The following is a 17,642-nucleotide window of genomic DNA, read 5'->3' on the forward strand; positions in this document are numbered from 1 at the left end:
GTCTCTTCTCGCGAGACTTGTGAGCGACCATCTTGTTTTTGCCCCTGACGGAGTCTCCTGTAGCGGTCACTGGGGCACGAAGACTGTTGTGTGGACGCTACCTGACAATGCTGTCCCGGGTGGTACTTTCTGCCGCCACCGCAGCAGGTGAGAGGTACAGACCCTGGTCCGGGCTAGCAGAGTGATTGCAAACCAGCGCGTCTAGGGTTACTTGGAGCGGGTGGGAGGAAAGGGGGTGAAAGGCGCGGCGAGATTTAGGCCTGAGTGGAGAGTTGATTAGTGCCGCTCAGAAGGAGAGTGTGGGGTCTCGGGGGATAGGAATGGGGGACGCATGGCCTTAGTGACTGGGCTCCGCGGGGACCGAGGAAGGGGCAAACCAGATTTCACCGTGACCTTGCTAACCTGTGCCTTGTGTATTTCTAGCTCCCTCTCTGAAGAACGCAGCCCTCCTCGGCCCAGGGTAAGTGTAAGGGGTGTAATACTCCCTTTTGTCCTTGCTTTATCACCTATTTCACTTCTGGATAATCTGCTCTTAGCTTTAGGCCGGTAATTACCTTTCTTTAGGTTATTTTGGAACGCTTCAAGTCTCATTCAAACATGTGTGCTCCTGTTACTGCTTGGAACACCGTTGTGTCACCTAATGTGTTCTAACTAAACTAAAAACTGGTTTTGGTGTCCCCTAAGCCCCGCCCCTCTCCCTTGTGACCTTCAGCTAGGCACAGCTGTGGCATCCCTGGTCGGGGTTACTAGATTGCATACCCTAGGACAAGTTTTGTTAAATAAAACAATGAAGCATATTGTTTTTAATCTGTCTCCCAGATTCCAACTTTTACTGTCAGGTCAGAGAAATTATTCGTCGTTTCAGTAAATATTTATCTTGCCACCCACATAACCGAACATAAAAAAATGAGTAAGGTTAAGTACCTGCCTTCGAGGACCTCATGCACAGTCTACCAGAGGAGGCAGCTATAAAGTAGTAGTTTACAGTGAGGATTCCAAAGCTGAAAGAGGGTACACCGGGCTCCTCCACTTACAAGTGGGACCTTACTGTGGGACCTTAATTCCCCCTTTTGCAAAATAGAATAGTACATTATGGATTGTGAAGATTAAGGGAATTAATTCCTGGGAACCCTAAAAACAGTGCTTGGTACATAGTATGTGCTTAGTAAATATTAGAAGGCGTTATTCATATTTCATAAAACATGTCAGTTTTCTTTGGGATATCTCTTTTTACTTCCAGACTTAGTCCTAAATCTTGCAAAATTTGATAACGATCCTGTAGCTTGAAAAAGTGGCTTTGGTTTATCTGTAATTTTTGTGTAAGCAATAAAGTGAGGCTATAATTGTCTGCTTCCAACTTCTCAGAGAAGAAAGATTCCATATAGACAAGTAAATGATTGTAATATATGTAATAAATACATATACAAAATGCAAGGAACATCTTTGATTTCTCTTTTACATTTCATGTCTAATACCTCAGTAAGGCTCTTTCTCCAGATGATATCCAGACTCTGACCACTTCTTTCACTACCACTACTACTGGAGTGTGAACCACCATCACGTTTCACCTAGGCTATTGCAGTTGTCTCCTAACTAGTCTCCTTGAATCTATATTCTTGTCCCATTACAGGCCATCCTCACACTAGCCACAGGGATTATGTCAGTCCCCCCACCCTTCCCCTGCAAAACCCTCTAGAGCTGCCCATCCCACTTGAAATAAAATCCAAACTTACGATAACACAGAAAGTTCAACATGAGTTGACCCCATCCTACCTCTTGATTTTACCTTCTTACATTCTCTTTTAAGCTCATTCTCTAGCCTTACTGGCCTTCTTGCTATTCCTCTGAAAACTGCCAAGCTTATTGTTGCCTCAGGACCTTTGTACTTGCTCTTCTCTCTTTTCCCCAGGTCATTGGCTCAAATGTCATCTGATCTACCAAAAAAGCCTTTCCCCCACTCCATTGCTCCTTAGCCCCTTCCTTCACCTATTTTTCTTCATGGAACTTAAACTGTCTGAAATTGTGTATGGACCTGTACACTCACACTTCCCAAACCCCCACTAGAATGTCAGAGGCTGGGACTTGTCTGCTTATTGTTATACTCTCGGTGCCTAATATAAGTAGAAAGTTAGTAAATGTTTTGTTGAGTGAGTAATTGTCAACCCAAGATCGGAAGGCCTTTATAAAGGATATACTCAAGATGTTCTGAAGGCTGGTTCGTCTTGGCAGTCATTAAGTGAAAGGTATACCAGGCAGAAGGAGCAGCATGAGGTGTTTTGTTTTGTTTTGTTTTGTTTTTTGGTATTTGAAAGCTGTAAGTAGTTTCATATGGCTGGAGAGTAGGAGAATGAAGGAAGATGAGGATATAAAATTTGACAGGTGCTGAATCACGTATGCTGTATTAAGTAGTTTGTTTTCTGTGGGCAGGAGAGAGCCTGTTGAAGAGTTTTAAAGTCAAATTTGCATTTTAAAAACTTTCAAAGCAGCAGGGAGCGGGCTAGTTTCAAGGGGTATTTGAGGAGAAGCCAAGAGAACAGATTTTGGGTTACTTACTTGTTTAGGCAGGAGTAGATGAGGGCTTGAACTGAAACAGCCAATTAGGGAGAGGATTTGTGTTCCCCTAAAGCGAGTTCTTTAGTGCTATGATTTAAGTCAGTGGTTCTGAGGGGCAGTTTTGCCCTCCAAGGGACTTGTGGCAACATGTGGAGACATTTTCGGTTGTCACCACTGGGTAGGAGGGGGGATGCTACTGGCATCTGGTGTACAAAGGCCACAGGGATACTCCTAATTAAGTGCACAGAACAGCCTTCCACAACAAAGAGTTGTCAATAGTTCAAAATGTCAATAGTGCTGAGGTTTAGAAACCCTGATTAAAATGAAAGAATCTGGAGCATGATTCTCAGATTTCAAAAGTTGGTGAGGTAACTCAATACATTGGGAAGCAGAAATAATATTCAAAAGACAAGCAGTGAACAATAGTCAATGAAATAATGTAAACTCTTACATTGCAAGGAGATAAGAGAGAGGGGAGGTGAGGGACAAAAACATACTTAGAATTTGAAGGGGATTTAGCTCGACAGCAGATATGAAAAGGCTAGAGGATTTTATTTCATCAGAATCCTATGTACCAGTATGCTGTAACTGCTACAGATGCAATCTTAGGCTGCTTTAAAGACAAGAATAGGTCGCAAATCCATGATAGTAGTACAGTGGTTCAAGCCCAATAATGGCAATAGCAAGTTCTCCATATGTATGGATATTTGTAGGATGAATGAATTAGTCAAGCTATATTTCAGTTCAGTATTATGTTCAGTTCTGTATACTTCATTTTTGTAAACCAGTTTGCTCTTGTGGACAGTCAGGATTGTGAAGGAACTGAGATGTTTAACCCAGATACATGAGTGTTATCTTACATAGAAAAATAATATTAGAACCAATGGATAGAGGTTTCAAGGATATATGTAGCAGTTCAATTCAAAGGATGAACATAGTTAGAGCTATCCAACACTGAAAAAGCATGTTTCACTTAGTGGTTATTTAGCACCCCAATACAGAGAATATTCAAAAAGGTCAAAGTTCTCGCCATCAGGGAGCTCACAACACAGTGGACATGTAATAGCTAACCACTTACATAAAACTTTACCATATGCCAAGCACCATTTTATATACTTTACATTTATTAACTCAGTTAATCCTCACAGCAACCCTCTAAGGTCATATTCTTTGTTGCTACTTTACTTTAGAGAAATCAGAGACTACAAAAGCATAAATTAAAATTTGAGCCCAGATAGTCTGGCTGCAGAGTCTATGTTCTTACAAAATTCATTGCTAGTAATAGACATATAAAGTGCTAGACAGATGACCCATGAGACTTAACAGAAGGGATTCTAGTATTGGGTAGAAGGTTACATACAGCTTTAAGTAAGTTGTTTCCCCTTATCACACAGCTAATTATGGGACCCTAACCTTCCTGTTCTTGGTCTGTTCTGTTCCCATTAAGACAGTGGGAAACAGCCTCAGTCCTCATCCCTATTTGTTCTTTTCTACAGTTGTTCATACATTGTGTTCTCTTTAAAGAATAGGCTTTAAATTTGTGTAATTCCTACCTGTAGGGTATTGCAGGCAACAAGGATCTTTCACAAAGGGCAGCCAAGTCTTGCCCCTGTACCACCTCTTCCTGAATATGGAGGAAAAGTTCGTTTTGGGCTGATCCCTGAGGAATTTTTCCAGTTCCTTTATCCTAAAACTGGTGTAACAGGTGAGCATTTGCCCAATGTTTGATAGTATGTTTAGATGGTATGGTTTATGTTAATCTAGCGTTTTAGTGGCCTCTTAACCTCTTTCACATGTACCAGAAAAATCAAGTCAGCTGTTTTTAAAGTAAAGTGTGGAAGTGATTCAATATAAGAATTGATTTGGTTGCTTTAACTTGTCTTTGAAATAAATTTGGGATTTTAACTTGATTTTATAACACTGTCTCCATTTCTTGTTACACCAAATTTATTGACTGCCTGCTCTATGCTAGGTACTGTTCTAGGCATACAGTGGTGAACTAAAGTGCCTGCCATCATGAAACATACATTCTTTTGTAGGATAGACAATAAGGAAAGGAGTAACTGGGGAATTCCCTGGCGGTCCAGTGGGTAGGACTCGGTGCTTTCACTGCAGGGGCCCGGCTTCCATCCCTGGTCAAGGAACTAAGATCCTGCAAGCCGCACAGAGCGGCCAAAAAAAACCAAAATTGAGTGTATAATACACTTTCAGGTAATGATAGAAAGAGCTATGGATTAAAATAAAGCCAGGTAAGGCACTAGAGACTGTGTTGTATGTATAATTATGAAAAAAAGAGCTGGACCATATTTATCAGGGCTTTTTTTCCTTTTAAAAGGCATAGGGACTTCCCTGGTGGCGCAGTGGTTAAGAATCGGCCTGCCAATGCAGGGGACACAGGTTCGAGCCCTGGTCCGGGAAGATCCCACATGCCACAGAGCAACTAAGCCCATGCGCCACAACTACTGAGCCTGCGAGCCACAACTACTGAAGCCCCCACACCTAGAGTCCCTGCTCCGCAACAAGAGAAGCCACCGCAGTGAGAAGCCTGCGTGCCGCAACTAGAGAAAGCCCGCTCACAGCAACGAAGACCCAACACAGCCAAATAAATAAATAAATAAATAATTTTATTTAAAATAAATAAAAAGGCATAAACTGTACTGAAGCCTTACCTTTTTTTTTTTTTTTTTTTTTGTGGTACGCGGGCCTCTCACTGTTGTGGCCTCTCCCGTTGCGGATTACAGGCTCTGGACGCGCAGGCTCAGCGGCCATGGCTCACAGGCCCAGCTGCTCCACGGCATGTGGGATCTTCCCGGATCGGGGCACGAACCCGTGTCCCCTGCATCAGCAGGCGGACTCTCAACCACTGCGCCACCAGGGAAGCCCCATTAGCCTTACATTTTTATAATACGATATGCTTTCACTTTATTTAATCCGTACAACAGTTCTATGAAGACTTTTTTAAAAAATAAATTTATTTATTTATTTTTGGCTGCGTTGGGTCTTCGTTACTGCGTGCAGGCTTTCTCTAGTTGTGGCGAGCGGGGGCTACTCAGTGTTGCGGTGCGCCCGCTTCTCACTGCGGCGGCTTCTCTTGTTGCGGAGCACGGGCTCTAGGCACACAGGCTCAGTAGTTGTGGCTCGCGGGCTCTACAGCGCAAGCCCAGTAGTTGTGGCACACGGGCTTAGTTGTTCTGTGGCATGTGGGATCTTCCTAGACCACGGCTTGAACCAGTGTCCCCTGCATTGGCAGGTGGATTCTCAACCACTGTGCCACCAGGGAAACCCTATGAAGACATTTTTATTACCCAGAACTAGAAAACAAAGAATTTGCTGAGATTTATTCTGTCTTTAGTGACTGAGTTGGACTTAAACACAGGTTCTACAGTTAAGTTTAGTGTTCTTTCTACTGTGTGCACTGCCTCTCTTGCTGTACCCAAATATTGCTATGACCATGAAACATTGAAAACCAAAGTTGTTTCTTTTTTTTAATCTATCCAGGGAGTGGCCTAAGGTAGCATTTCTGTAACTAAAATTGCAAGAAACATTAATTTCCTCAGACCTCCATAGCTGATAAAAATGCTACATATGATAGGCCTTTCTTTTTTTTTTTTTTTTTTTTTTTTTTTTTTTTTTCTGTACGCGGGCCTCTCACTGTTGTGGCCTGTCCTGTTGCAGAGCGCAGGCTTAGCGGCCATGGCTTACGGGCCCAGCTGCTCCGCGGCGTGTGGTATCTTCCCGGACCGGGGCACAAACCCGTGTCCCCTAGCATTGGCAGGCAGACTCTCAACCACTGCGCCATCAAGGAAGCCCTGATAGACCTTTCTTATAAATTCACATTTAAAATTTATACATTGAAGGCAAATTTTTAAAAAAATGAACTGGTGAAACTCTGTATGGGAAACTAGGTAAAATATATTTGAGAATGTAACCCTTTTATTCTACTAGTACATCTTAACATCCTTTGGTACCTGTATTGCTCAAAAACATTGTAAACTGCTTCCCCAAAGACCTGCTTTGACCTTACCTAGCATCTAATGAGGCATAGAGGAAAGTCCTAAAGAAATGTACCTTATGGTTTGTGTCCTTTCAGAATTAATGGCCTGGTTAAAGAAAAAGATGGCTATATTTAAAGCATTATAATAAGATGCTACAGGAATTGAGAAACCTGTTATTTAGTTCTTTTACATACATGCTGCTTCATAGTTGTATCTGTTTTGTTTGCTTATTTCCAGTGTCAGGTTCCTATTCAGTAAATAGGCAAGAGTGGATAAATTTTATTCTGACTGATGTCCGCACTCAATAAATAGTATATTTTGCTGCACAAATTACTTCTGGAAGTAACCTGACATCTTTATAAAATACTTCCTGTTTGTTGAGCAATTGTACCAGATACTTAATATACATTATTTCTCAATTTCATCAACCCTATGAAGAAGGGACTATTCCCATATTACAGTTAAGGAAACTAAGCTCAGAGATCATCTATATTGCTCAGTGTTTTATAAGTTGCAGAGTCAGATTTCCATGGGTCCAGATCCTTGTTCTTGCAACCCTACAATACTGGTTCTCATCTAGTGTTCCGTCTTTGAATCTGATTATTTAAAATCATTATTAACTTTGCCTTCAACTACTTAAATGCGGAAGTATCTCTGTCTTCCCCTTTTAGACATAGCATATCCATCATAAAATAACTTCTTCTTCTTTTAGGACCCTACGTGCTCGGAACTGGGCTTATCTTATATTTACTCTCCAAAGAAATATATGTGATAACTGCAGAGACCTTCTCTGCCATTTCAACAATAGGGGTGCTTATCTATGTAATTAAAAAATATGGTGCCTCTATTGGGGAATTTGCTGATAAACTCAATGAGGTAAGAACCATAAACCTTATTTCCCATTTTAGACCATAGTAGTCGTGTCAAAGCCATCAAGTGATGTTTTTGGTACGAATGATAGGGGCAGAGCATATAGAAATGAATCTAATTATAATGATTTCAATTATAAGTGTTAATGTTATTACTAACTTGAGATCAAGTTTTAAAAATCTACCATACTTTCTCCAGCTTTTCCATAGTTTTGTTCATTCAACAAGATACTGCATAGCTATTTTGGGCAACTCTTTTTAAGGATTTGTATAGTTCTCCCTATGTGTGGGTGTTTTCACAAATGAGGGGTATGACTTCGATGAAGCATAAAATGAAACTTTTTTATTACCCTTGGTACTTTCACTGATCTTTGTTGTAAATATCATAATTGCAGGAAAAAATTGCCCAACTGGAAGAAGTGAAACAGGCTTCCATCAAACAAATCCAAGATGCAATTGATCTGGAGAAGTCACAGCAGGCACTGGTTCAAAAGCGCCATTACCTTTTTGATGTCCAGAGGGTAGGTTTCAGAACTTTCTAAGGCAAGTGAAGTTACTCATTTGTGTGCATTTAACACAAAAAATTAGAATCTTATGAGGAATAGTTGGATAGGTTGAGCATATTTTGTTTAGAAAAGAGAATATTTGGGGGTCTAAATAGCAGTTACAGCTATTAACTATTCAGTGGACCTATCAAGTAGAAAAATAACTAGAATTATTACTCTAAAACTAGAAAAGAGTAAAAAGTATAAAAGGACACATTTTGAATCCACACAGAGGGAAAATAATTCATTAAGTTATAGCAGATTAAAAAATGGCATTCACTGTAAAATACAGTAGGTGAAATACATGCTGTGCATTTCATACGTGCTCGCTATAAGAAAGTCTTACTTAACATACTTGCTCTAAGAAAATCTGATACCTTACATTCCAAATTCACAAAGCAGATTCAGATGGCAGGAGAGCTTTTTACCATGATCAAAGCATAATTAGATTCTAAAATATTTAGTTTCTAAAACAACTTTAGGAACGTGTTCAAGCATTTTGTTGTTATTTACTTTGAAAGTGAGATGAGCTTATATTGAAATTTTATGTATAGAAACACCTATGAAATGAAAAACGAGGTGCTAAGGTAAAATAAGTATCTGAAATATTAAGGGTCTGGGCCAGTATTTCCTAGTGTAGTCTCGGTACCATGTGCATCAGTCATCTTTTTTTTTTTTTTTTTTTTTTTTTTTTTTGTGGTACGCGGGCCTCTCACCGTTGTGGCCTCTCCCGTTTCGGAGCACAGGCTCCGGACGCGCAGGCTCAGCGGCCATGGCTCACGGGCCCAGCCGCTCCGCGGCATGTGGGATCCTCCCGGATTGGGGCACGAACCCGTGTCCCCTGCATCGGCAGGCAGACTCTCAACCACTGCGCCACCAGGGAAGCCCCATCTTTGATGCAAATTTTTGACCCATTCCAAGACCTGTGAGATTAGAACCTCTGTTAGGAGCTATCCAAGAGTCTGTATTTTTTTAAATAGGATCCTGAGAGATTCTTAAGCATGTAAATGTTTGAAATCCTCAGAAATTTTTAACATATCTTTCCGTGCAGATTTAGGTTACAATCTAAATGCTTCCTGCCTCATAGAAACTATGTATGCACAAACAAAATCTGGCTTTTGAAGATGTAGCTTTTTTATAAGATTCAAATGATAGTCATTAACATTTTTATTTATTCATGAAATATTTAATAGGTATATTTTATGTGTGAACACTGGTCAAGACAAGGTGCTGGGAATACAGCAGAGAGCAAAACAAAGTCTGCCTTCCTGGGGTCTCTCTCCTAGCCAGGGGTTGAGAGAAGGACAGGAGAAAAATAATTAAGCAGATGTGAATGTCAACTGGTATGAAGTACATGTAGAACAATGAACTTATGTTAAAGGAAAAGAGATTTTAGAAGGAGGGAGTTACTGTTTTTATTGGGCAGTCTAGAAAGGCTTCTAATGTGATATTTGAACAGAGACCTGTCGAAGTGATGGTTCAGGCTGTGTGGATTTCTGAGGAAATAGTATTCCAGGCAGAGGGAAGAACAATTGCAAGGGCCCTAATCCTGGAAGCTTGCTTGGTATAGACAAAGAAAAGTAAGGAAGCCACTGTAGCTGAAGTGAAATGGGTGAGGAGGAAGGTAAAAGGAAGCAAGGCAGAGAGTGGCCAAGCGCTAGATCATGTAAAGTCTTATAGGCTTCTGTGAGAACTTTGACTTGTACTCAGAATGAGAGAGAAAGTCATTGAATCTTTTAGGCAGAGGAGTGATACGATCTCCCTCGTGTTTTGAAGGGCGACTCTGATTGCCTTGTTGAAAGTAGCCTTCAATCTTGTATGCATTGGTTCGAAATGCCAGTGAGTTAGCCAAATAGAGTTGTTAGGTAGACCATGAGATATGTGAGTCTGGAATCACTGGGGAGAATTCCAGACTGGAGATGAGGGAATCGTGAGCTTACAAGAGGCACAGCTGTAAGACTGGAACATGAAGGAAAATAACTGGAGGAAACAAGGATTATTTTAATTTGTAGTTGCCCTACTTATGGTCAAGTAGTAAGGGTCTAAGAGTTTGGCATAGGATTTAGCAACATGGAGGTTGGTGACCTTGGTAAGGGCTATTTGAGTAAGTTGAAGGACAAAAAAATGGAAGAAAAGAAATTGGAGTCTGAGTATAGATCACTGTCAAAATTGTGAAGGAGTTTTACTATATTGGTGGGCAAAGAAATTAGTAGCTCAGAAGGTAGGATGTAGTAATCAAGAGAGATTTTTTAAAAGATGGAAAGTATAACTACATGTTAGCATCTGATAGAAGTTAGTAGAGAGAGAAAAATTGATGCAAGAAAGGGGTGGGAGTAGGGAGGAATTTGCTGTAGCAATGTCCTTCAGTAGGCCAGAGAGTTTAGAATACACGGGTGGAAGGGTTGGCTTCAAGAGCAGAGACAGTTCAGCCATCGTTAAAGAAAGGAAGGCAAAGTATGTGAGTATGGGTCCAGGTAGATTGGTTTATATGGTGGTAGAAGTTTGTGAAGTTCTTTGTTTCCTTTTTCTCAGTGAAATAGGAAGGTAGGTCATTTGTTGAAAAGGAAAGTAGTCAAGGAGGTATACTAGAGATTTCAGGAGAAAGAAGAACAGGAGAGTGAATGGACTAAAAAAAAAAAAAAAATGTACCTAGAAGTATTAAGGGCCTACTTGAGATTAATATCTCAAGCCTTTATATAAAACAGGCAGACCTATAAGGATTCTCATTACAGACTAGAAGACAACAATATACCTGTCACCATTACTAATTCAATGTTATTCTGGCAGTAGTAGCTGATATTAGAGAAGAGAAAGAAATAAGGGATATAAAAATCAGAAAACATAAAGTTATCCTTACTTATAGATTACCTGATTATATATATATATATAATATATAAGCAAATTATATATAAGCAAACTCAGTAAGGTATCTGGGTACAAAATTAATATCTAATAAAATCAGTAGCCTTCTGTATACAAATATCAGTCAGTTAGAAAATATGCGAGAAAAAGGTAAGCCATTTAGGAAGAGATACCTAGGAGTAAACTTAACTAGAAATGTACAGTCTTTTTACTTTGAAAAATGTGAAATGCTTGTGAGGTATAAGGTTCTAAGAACCTAGACTCAATAATACAAGGATATCAAATTCTCCCTACTTTAATCTCTAAATTTTACACATTCCTAGAAAGAAACTACTAATAGACTGCGGGTAGGGGGTGTTGGGACTTGAACAAATTGATTATTACTAGAAAAAGTAAAAAATGTTCAGGAGTATTCTGAAAAAGAGAAGTAATGAACAGTCCTACTAAATATTAAAGCTCAAAATTGTAAAGGAAATTTAAATAAATAGCTTGGCACACTGCATGAATAGAAAGTCAGATTGGCACAGCACTTGAGAGAGAGGGTCTAGAGATAGACCTAAACGCATAGGGTAGTTTAGATCGGTGGTATTTTCATCCTAGAGGGGAAAGACAGACAGGTATCTTTGTAGATGCAGAGTTGTGTTTTCCTACTTTTTGCCTTATACCAAAACAAATTTAAGATGAATTAAAGATCTTTAAGAAATGAAACCATAAAAGTAGAAAAAGAGAACATGAAAAACAATACCCTTGGAATGGCAAAGCCTTTCTAATAAAGACAACAAAATGCAGAAACTTGTGTGGTGACGTATGTTAACTAGACCCATTGTGGTGATCATTTCACAATATATACAAATACCGAATCATTGTGTTTGTATACCTGAAATTAATGTAATATTGTATGACAGTTATACTTCAATTTTTAAAAATCCAGGAACTATAAGAGGAAAAATTAAGTTGATCTCATTAAAAATTTAAGTTTTACATGTAGAAGTTACCATAAAGTTAAGAGACAAACTAGGAAGAATACATGCATTCCATGTGACACAAAAGGGTAGTTACCTTAGGATAGACCAACATCCCAGTAGAAAACTAGATGTAGGACATGAACAATTTATAAAGATGTAAGTAAATGTAAATGGCTTCTAAATATGTAAATTTTCTCCTTAGATAATGACAATTAAAATTGTTATTTTTTTCTGCTTATCAGAATAGTCGAGAGTAAAATGTTTTATAAACACCATTGGTCAGGGTTTAGAGTAACAAGCATTTTTGTTGCTGGTGAGAGTATGAAGCAGTACAACTTTTCTGTGGAATTGGACAGTGTTAATCACAAGTTAAAATGGATCTTTAAGAGCCTGGGCTTTGTAGCCTGACTCCTTGTAGTCAGGTCTTGGCTTCACAGTTCCTTTGCTCTATAACCTTGGACAACTTCCTTAGCTCTGCCTCAGTTTCTTCCTCACTGTAAAATGAATATAATAATAGTAACTATCCCATGGTGTGATTTTAAGATTTAACTGAATTGACACAGTGTTTAGAACATAGTAGGTACTCAACAGTTATTAGCTATTATTTGACCCAGCAAGTATTCACACATAAGTGCAAAGACACATACAATATACACAGCAGCATTATTTGTTAAAGAATTGGAAGCAACCTAATCTATTAATAGAGCTTAAATAAATTATGGATTATGAGACACCCAAATAGTAGAATCCAATGTAACTTTTAAAATTAAGGTGGGTCTTTGTGTCATAATCAGTAAAAGTGATGTTCGTGTGTGTACATATACCTATGTTTTGTTTACTAAATATTTCTGGGAGAGAATACAAGAAATAGAGGAAGATGAGGGGCTGCAGGAGACTTATTTTTTACTGCATATACTTTTAAATATATTTTTACTATATGCTGTTAGAATTTTTCTACCACATGCATGTGTTACCTATTCATATTAAACAAATGGATTTTGCATAAAATACAGGTAATGATGGGTATTCTAATGGGCAGAATCCTCAGAATGGAAGTGATCCTTTAACTGTGCAAACAGTTTTCGTCACTTCTTAATTTTGCTTCAGAATAACATTGCCATGGCCTTGGAAGTTACTTACCGGGAACGGCTGCATAGAGTATACAAGGAGGTAAAGAATCGCCTGGACTATCATATCTCTGTGCAGAATATGATGCGTCAAAAGGAACAAGAGCACATGATAAACTGGGTGGAGAAGAACGTGGTACAGAGCATCTCTGTGCAGCAGGTACATGATGTTTTGAAGCTTCTGGAGTTGTATTGATATCTCTGACAGGATAAAAATAGCTGGAAAGGAGTCTTTAGCCTAGAGACATTGGGGTGGTCCTGGTTCACTTTTCTGGTTAGTGGTAACCTAGAAGATGCTGTACAACTACCTTGGTAGGTTGCCTCCCTCCTCAAACTTTGGCTTCCAAAGGGTCTCTCACCTCATGGATCAAAAAGAGTGGAAAGATGGTTGAGAACACTCGATGAACAGACATATGTTCAAGTTCTGACATTTGGGAAATATTAAGCAACATATTTCATTTCTCTGTAAAACAGGCTGGACAAGTCTGCTTCTGAGCCTCTTCCATTTTCTGAATAATTCCATGATATCCATTCCATGCCATTTCCTCTTCCCAGCCACTTAATTCATTGGTCTTGAACAGAAATGTTTTCTATTTTTTACCTAAATGTGATTTCCTTTTTAAATTTTATGTTCTTTATTTACTTTTGACTTTATTTCTTCTTTCCTAGATTTATAGTATACTTAGGCATTTCTGATCATTTTCTGCATAACCACGCAGGACTAGAAAAACAGGGTCTGTCAACATTTAATGCCTTGGGTTTTTTAAAATAAACTGTCTTACATAAAAGTGATATATTTATTTAAGAAACTTGAAAAGACAAAAGTATACAAAAGAGACTAAAAGTTATTTTTATTCTTTCTTAACATTACTCTATTACTAATGTTTGTTAGGTTGGTCTTTTTCAAGCAGCTGTTAGCTGTAAAACCTAACATCAGTGGCACATGGTTACAGGAGTATCTAGCTTCAACCTCTAAACAGGTTTCACTCATGAAAGCTATGAGCCAGGGGACTTTAAATTGCCTGCATTTGCTTAAAATAAATTTTACATCTCTAAATTTTACATCTCCCCCATGTTAAATAATTAAGTAATTTTTTGTAGTCTATCATATTAAGCCATCCATCTTGAGATTTCCGAGGAACTTCTTATAGGAGGTATCCTTTAGAATTACAGTGTTTATACCCTTCCATGATTTGAAAAGTTCTAACCAGCTTTCTCTTTCCTTATCACAGGAGAAGGAGACAATTGCCAAGTGCATTGCAGATCTAAAGCTGCTCGCAAAGAAGGCTCAAACACAGCCAGCTCTGTAAATGCATCTGTCCCAATTGAGACAGCTAGAAACAGTTGACTGACTAAATGGAAACTAGTCTATGTGACAGAATCTTTCTGTATTGCTCTCTACTGAAGTTAGTTTCCCTTTCCTAAAAATGAAAAGTTTGAATTTCATATAATGAGAGAATTAAAACAATCTATTGGCCAGTAAGATGTTTCTCTCATCCTTCTTGGTGTGCATTTTGAGTTGTTTCATGATCACTTTTGAATAAGCAGTTTGCTTTGAATAAAGTTTGGTACCTGACTAAAAATTGTCAAGTTAGAGTTTAAATTTGAATTAATTCAACCATCTTACAATAAAGTGATGGTTGAAACAAAGTTTTCAAGATGCATAATTTTCTGAAATGTTATTTCAACATTTATTATATAGGTAAAAATTAAAGATGTCATTGAGCTGATAATATTGTTTATAAAACTATTAGTGATAAGCTATTTCTTGCTGACAGGTTATGGGAAATTTAAAACTTTTCAGTATTCTTAAAATAACTAAAGGAAATCTTGTATATCAAATTATATCATTGACTATTTTCATTTTAGTAGTATGTCAACAGAAAATATTATGGACTCAATGTGTCATAAAATCACTCTGAAGAATCCAGCAGATAATTAGAAAATTCTGCCCTTCCTTGGTCTGTCTATATTTAATTCTCCCATACTTGTATAAAGTAAACAAATGGATAACTTACGTTATAGGAAATATTTGAAAATACGTACCATATGGATAATTGCCATTTTCATTGACTTCCTAAGGTTTTAATTATATAACAATCATTTAAGTCAGTATTTATTGATTGATTGATGGCTAATGTATTCATCTTATGTAGAAATCAGACTATCATTATTAAGATGTTACTTAAAGGAGATTTTGATAGGGTCACCAGAGGTGTTCCAAATTATTCATTAAACAAAGAACTGCTGTGCTAAGCACAATCCTGCACTGGTCATACAGAGATAAAAAGTTCCTACCTCAGGGAGTTAAATAGCTACTGGAAAGGCAGTAAGAATATGTGATACAGTACAGATATTAGGTGTTTTGAGAGTGTAATGACAGCACCATTTTAGGTAGTGTCAATAACCTCATCAGTTTCCTTGTACATAACTGTATCAGTCAGCATTCAGTTAGAGAAGCAGAGCTACTAGGATATATGTTTATAGGTAAGGGATTTGACTTTATGCTGTCGTGGGAGCTGGTTAAGCAATCTCTGTAAGCTCTTAATCTTTGTTTCTGATGAAGGAGTTTGACGTGCATGGAGCAGGCATTTAAGAAGGGAAGGTGGATGTGAAATGGGAGCGGGTAGGAACAAGTGGAAATCACAAGCATGGACTGAAACCCTTGTCAGTTTTTATTACCTCAGATCTTCATGGTATGATTGTCCTGCAAAATGCTAGGCCTTTCCTCACACACCTGGTCCAAAGGTTAAAGCTGAAGGGTGACCCAGGGAAGGGTTGGGAAGTTATAGGCCCAGCTACAATTGGTGAGTCAACAGATTAGCACCAGTATGTATAAGCCACAAAGTTGCTTCTTTGCATTCGCAAAGGCAGCTAGGCTAGGCATGAGGCTGTCAAAGTCCTCTGGCCAGTCATTTCAGAATGAGAACAGTTTCATCTGGGTCTCCTCATAAGGCTATCAGATCCAAGCAGAGACTGACAGTGTGCCCCATAGTCCCCAGAACCAGGGAGCCGGATGAATGACATCCTGTACTCACAGCAACACTTACAACATGTTACGGATAGCCAACAGTGCTCTGCCACCTGGACGTTACTGCTGCAGCCAGCTGTAGAGCATGTGCTGCTCCTTTTGGACAAGGATGTGCTGGAGGAGTTTGTTTACCTGTGCCCAAGGAGCATGGCATCACAACCCAAAGTGAAGCCAGTCAGGAATGAGAAGGAGGTAATAAGCTGAGCAGGTTTCCTAGAGGCGAAACTCCAGACTACAGCCCCAAACCTCTACCTTCAGAATACCAGAAATTCATTTCTATGTGGTGGATGTGGTTTGGTATGTACAAATTGGCTGCATGGTAATTGGTTGTGCAGTCTCAGAGTATCACAGTTATTTTTTAAATGTATGGTATGAAAAAGTTCAATTGATGTGAAGTATTTTTGTATTAGCAAAAGAAATGGATTACATTTGGCAATGATAAAAGGGAAATGTTGGATTCTTTACTTTTGTCATAAATTTTGTAATGACCGTAAAAATAATTTCTAATCCATGATAACTAATAAGAATCTGAAGATCATTCCATCAAGTGGTCAATTACCTAATTCACTGGTTATTATTAGCATCATTCGTGGTGGAATAACCAGATATCTTTCCTGATCTGCTGAAATACGAAGTAGACAGTATCACCTGTGATGTAATCTAGCCAGATGTATTTAACCTGAATCTCTCAGGACTTAAGATGTAAATTCCAGTTTCCAGGGAATGCAGGAGATAGAGGGACATTATAAATGACACCAGCAGAAGTAATTAAATTAGGGATATGCTTCCATTTATTGGGTCATAGTGTTTTTCATTAAAATTTTTAATGTTCTCTGTTAAGGTCCTGTACCTTTTTTTGTAAGATTTATTCTAAAGACTTTCTATTCTATATTAAGATTATAGAACGTACCTGGCTTAAAAGTAAATATTCTGTTTGTTGGAGTAAGAAAATTAAGATTCAGATTCCTGCAACTTTGTTGCTGAGGTTAAATGCAATTAAGATGCAAAATGCTATAACATTTGCTTCCAGTAATGGTAGAGTAGGTAATTCAGACCAACTCTCCTACTGAAGAAATTTTTCGCATCTGGGTGAAATATAAAACATATCTTAAAAATATTAAAGCACCGGATGGCCCTAGAGATTGTCATACTGAGTGAAGTAAGTCAGACAAAGACAAGTATCATATGATATTGCTTATATGTGGAATCTTAAAAAATGGTACAAATGAACCTATTTACAAAACAGAGTCACAGATGCAGAAAACAAACATGGTTACCCAGGGGGAAGGGGCGGGGATAAATTGGGAGGTTGGGATTGACATACACACACTACTATATATAAAATAGATAACTAATAAGAACCTACTATATAGCATGGGGAACTCTACTCGATACTTTGTAATGGCCTGTATGAGAAAAGAACCTAAAAAGAGTCACTATATGTATATGTATAACTGATTCACTGCTGTACACCTGAAGCTAAAAACACTGTAAATCAACTATACTCCAATAAAAATTTTAAAAAATATATCTGCCTAACCCAGAAGTTTTGTAATTTTAGCTCCTACAGGTAAGGATATATTACATAATTTGTAGATGGTGTGAAATAAAGAGTTTAAGCCTTTTTTGTTTTTCATATGAATTCCCAATTGTTTCAGCACAGTCTACTAAAAAGATTATCTCCCCCCCCCCAAA

The 17,642-nt window shown here is 38.4% G+C and overlaps 1 protein-coding gene across 1 annotated transcript; it reads left to right on the plus strand.

Moving 5' to 3' along the window:
* The first annotated feature begins 14 nt into the window (after positions 1–14).
* ATP5PB (ATP synthase peripheral stalk-membrane subunit b) lies at positions 15–17,475 on the plus strand. The gene is made up of 7 exons (XM_060090254.1): positions 15–147; positions 424–460; positions 4,113–4,258; positions 7,261–7,424; positions 7,813–7,938; positions 12,897–13,076; positions 14,149–17,475. The coding sequence occupies exons 1-7, from the start codon at positions 108–110 to the stop codon at positions 14,224–14,226; spliced, it is 771 nt and encodes a 256-aa protein (XP_059946237.1). The 5' UTR covers positions 15–107; the 3' UTR covers positions 14,227–17,475.
* Positions 17,476–17,642: the final 167 nt, after the last annotated feature.

This window comes from Mesoplodon densirostris, chromosome 2 (assembly GCF_025265405.1).
Source record: "Mesoplodon densirostris isolate mMesDen1 chromosome 2, mMesDen1 primary haplotype, whole genome shotgun sequence".
NCBI lineage: Eukaryota > Metazoa > Chordata > Mammalia > Artiodactyla > Ziphiidae > Mesoplodon > Mesoplodon densirostris.

Coding starts and splice junctions, on each gene's coding strand:
- ATP5PB (XM_060090254.1), top strand. CDS start 108: ATGCTGTCCCGGGTGGTACTTTCTGCCGCCACCGCAGCAG. Junction 148..423: donor TTCTGCCGCCACCGCAGCAG/GTGAGAGGTACA, acceptor GTGTATTTCTAG/CTCCCTCTCTGAAGAACGCA. Junction 7,939..12,896: donor ACCTTTTTGATGTCCAGAGG/GTAGGTTTCAGA, acceptor ATTTTGCTTCAG/AATAACATTGCCATGGCCTT.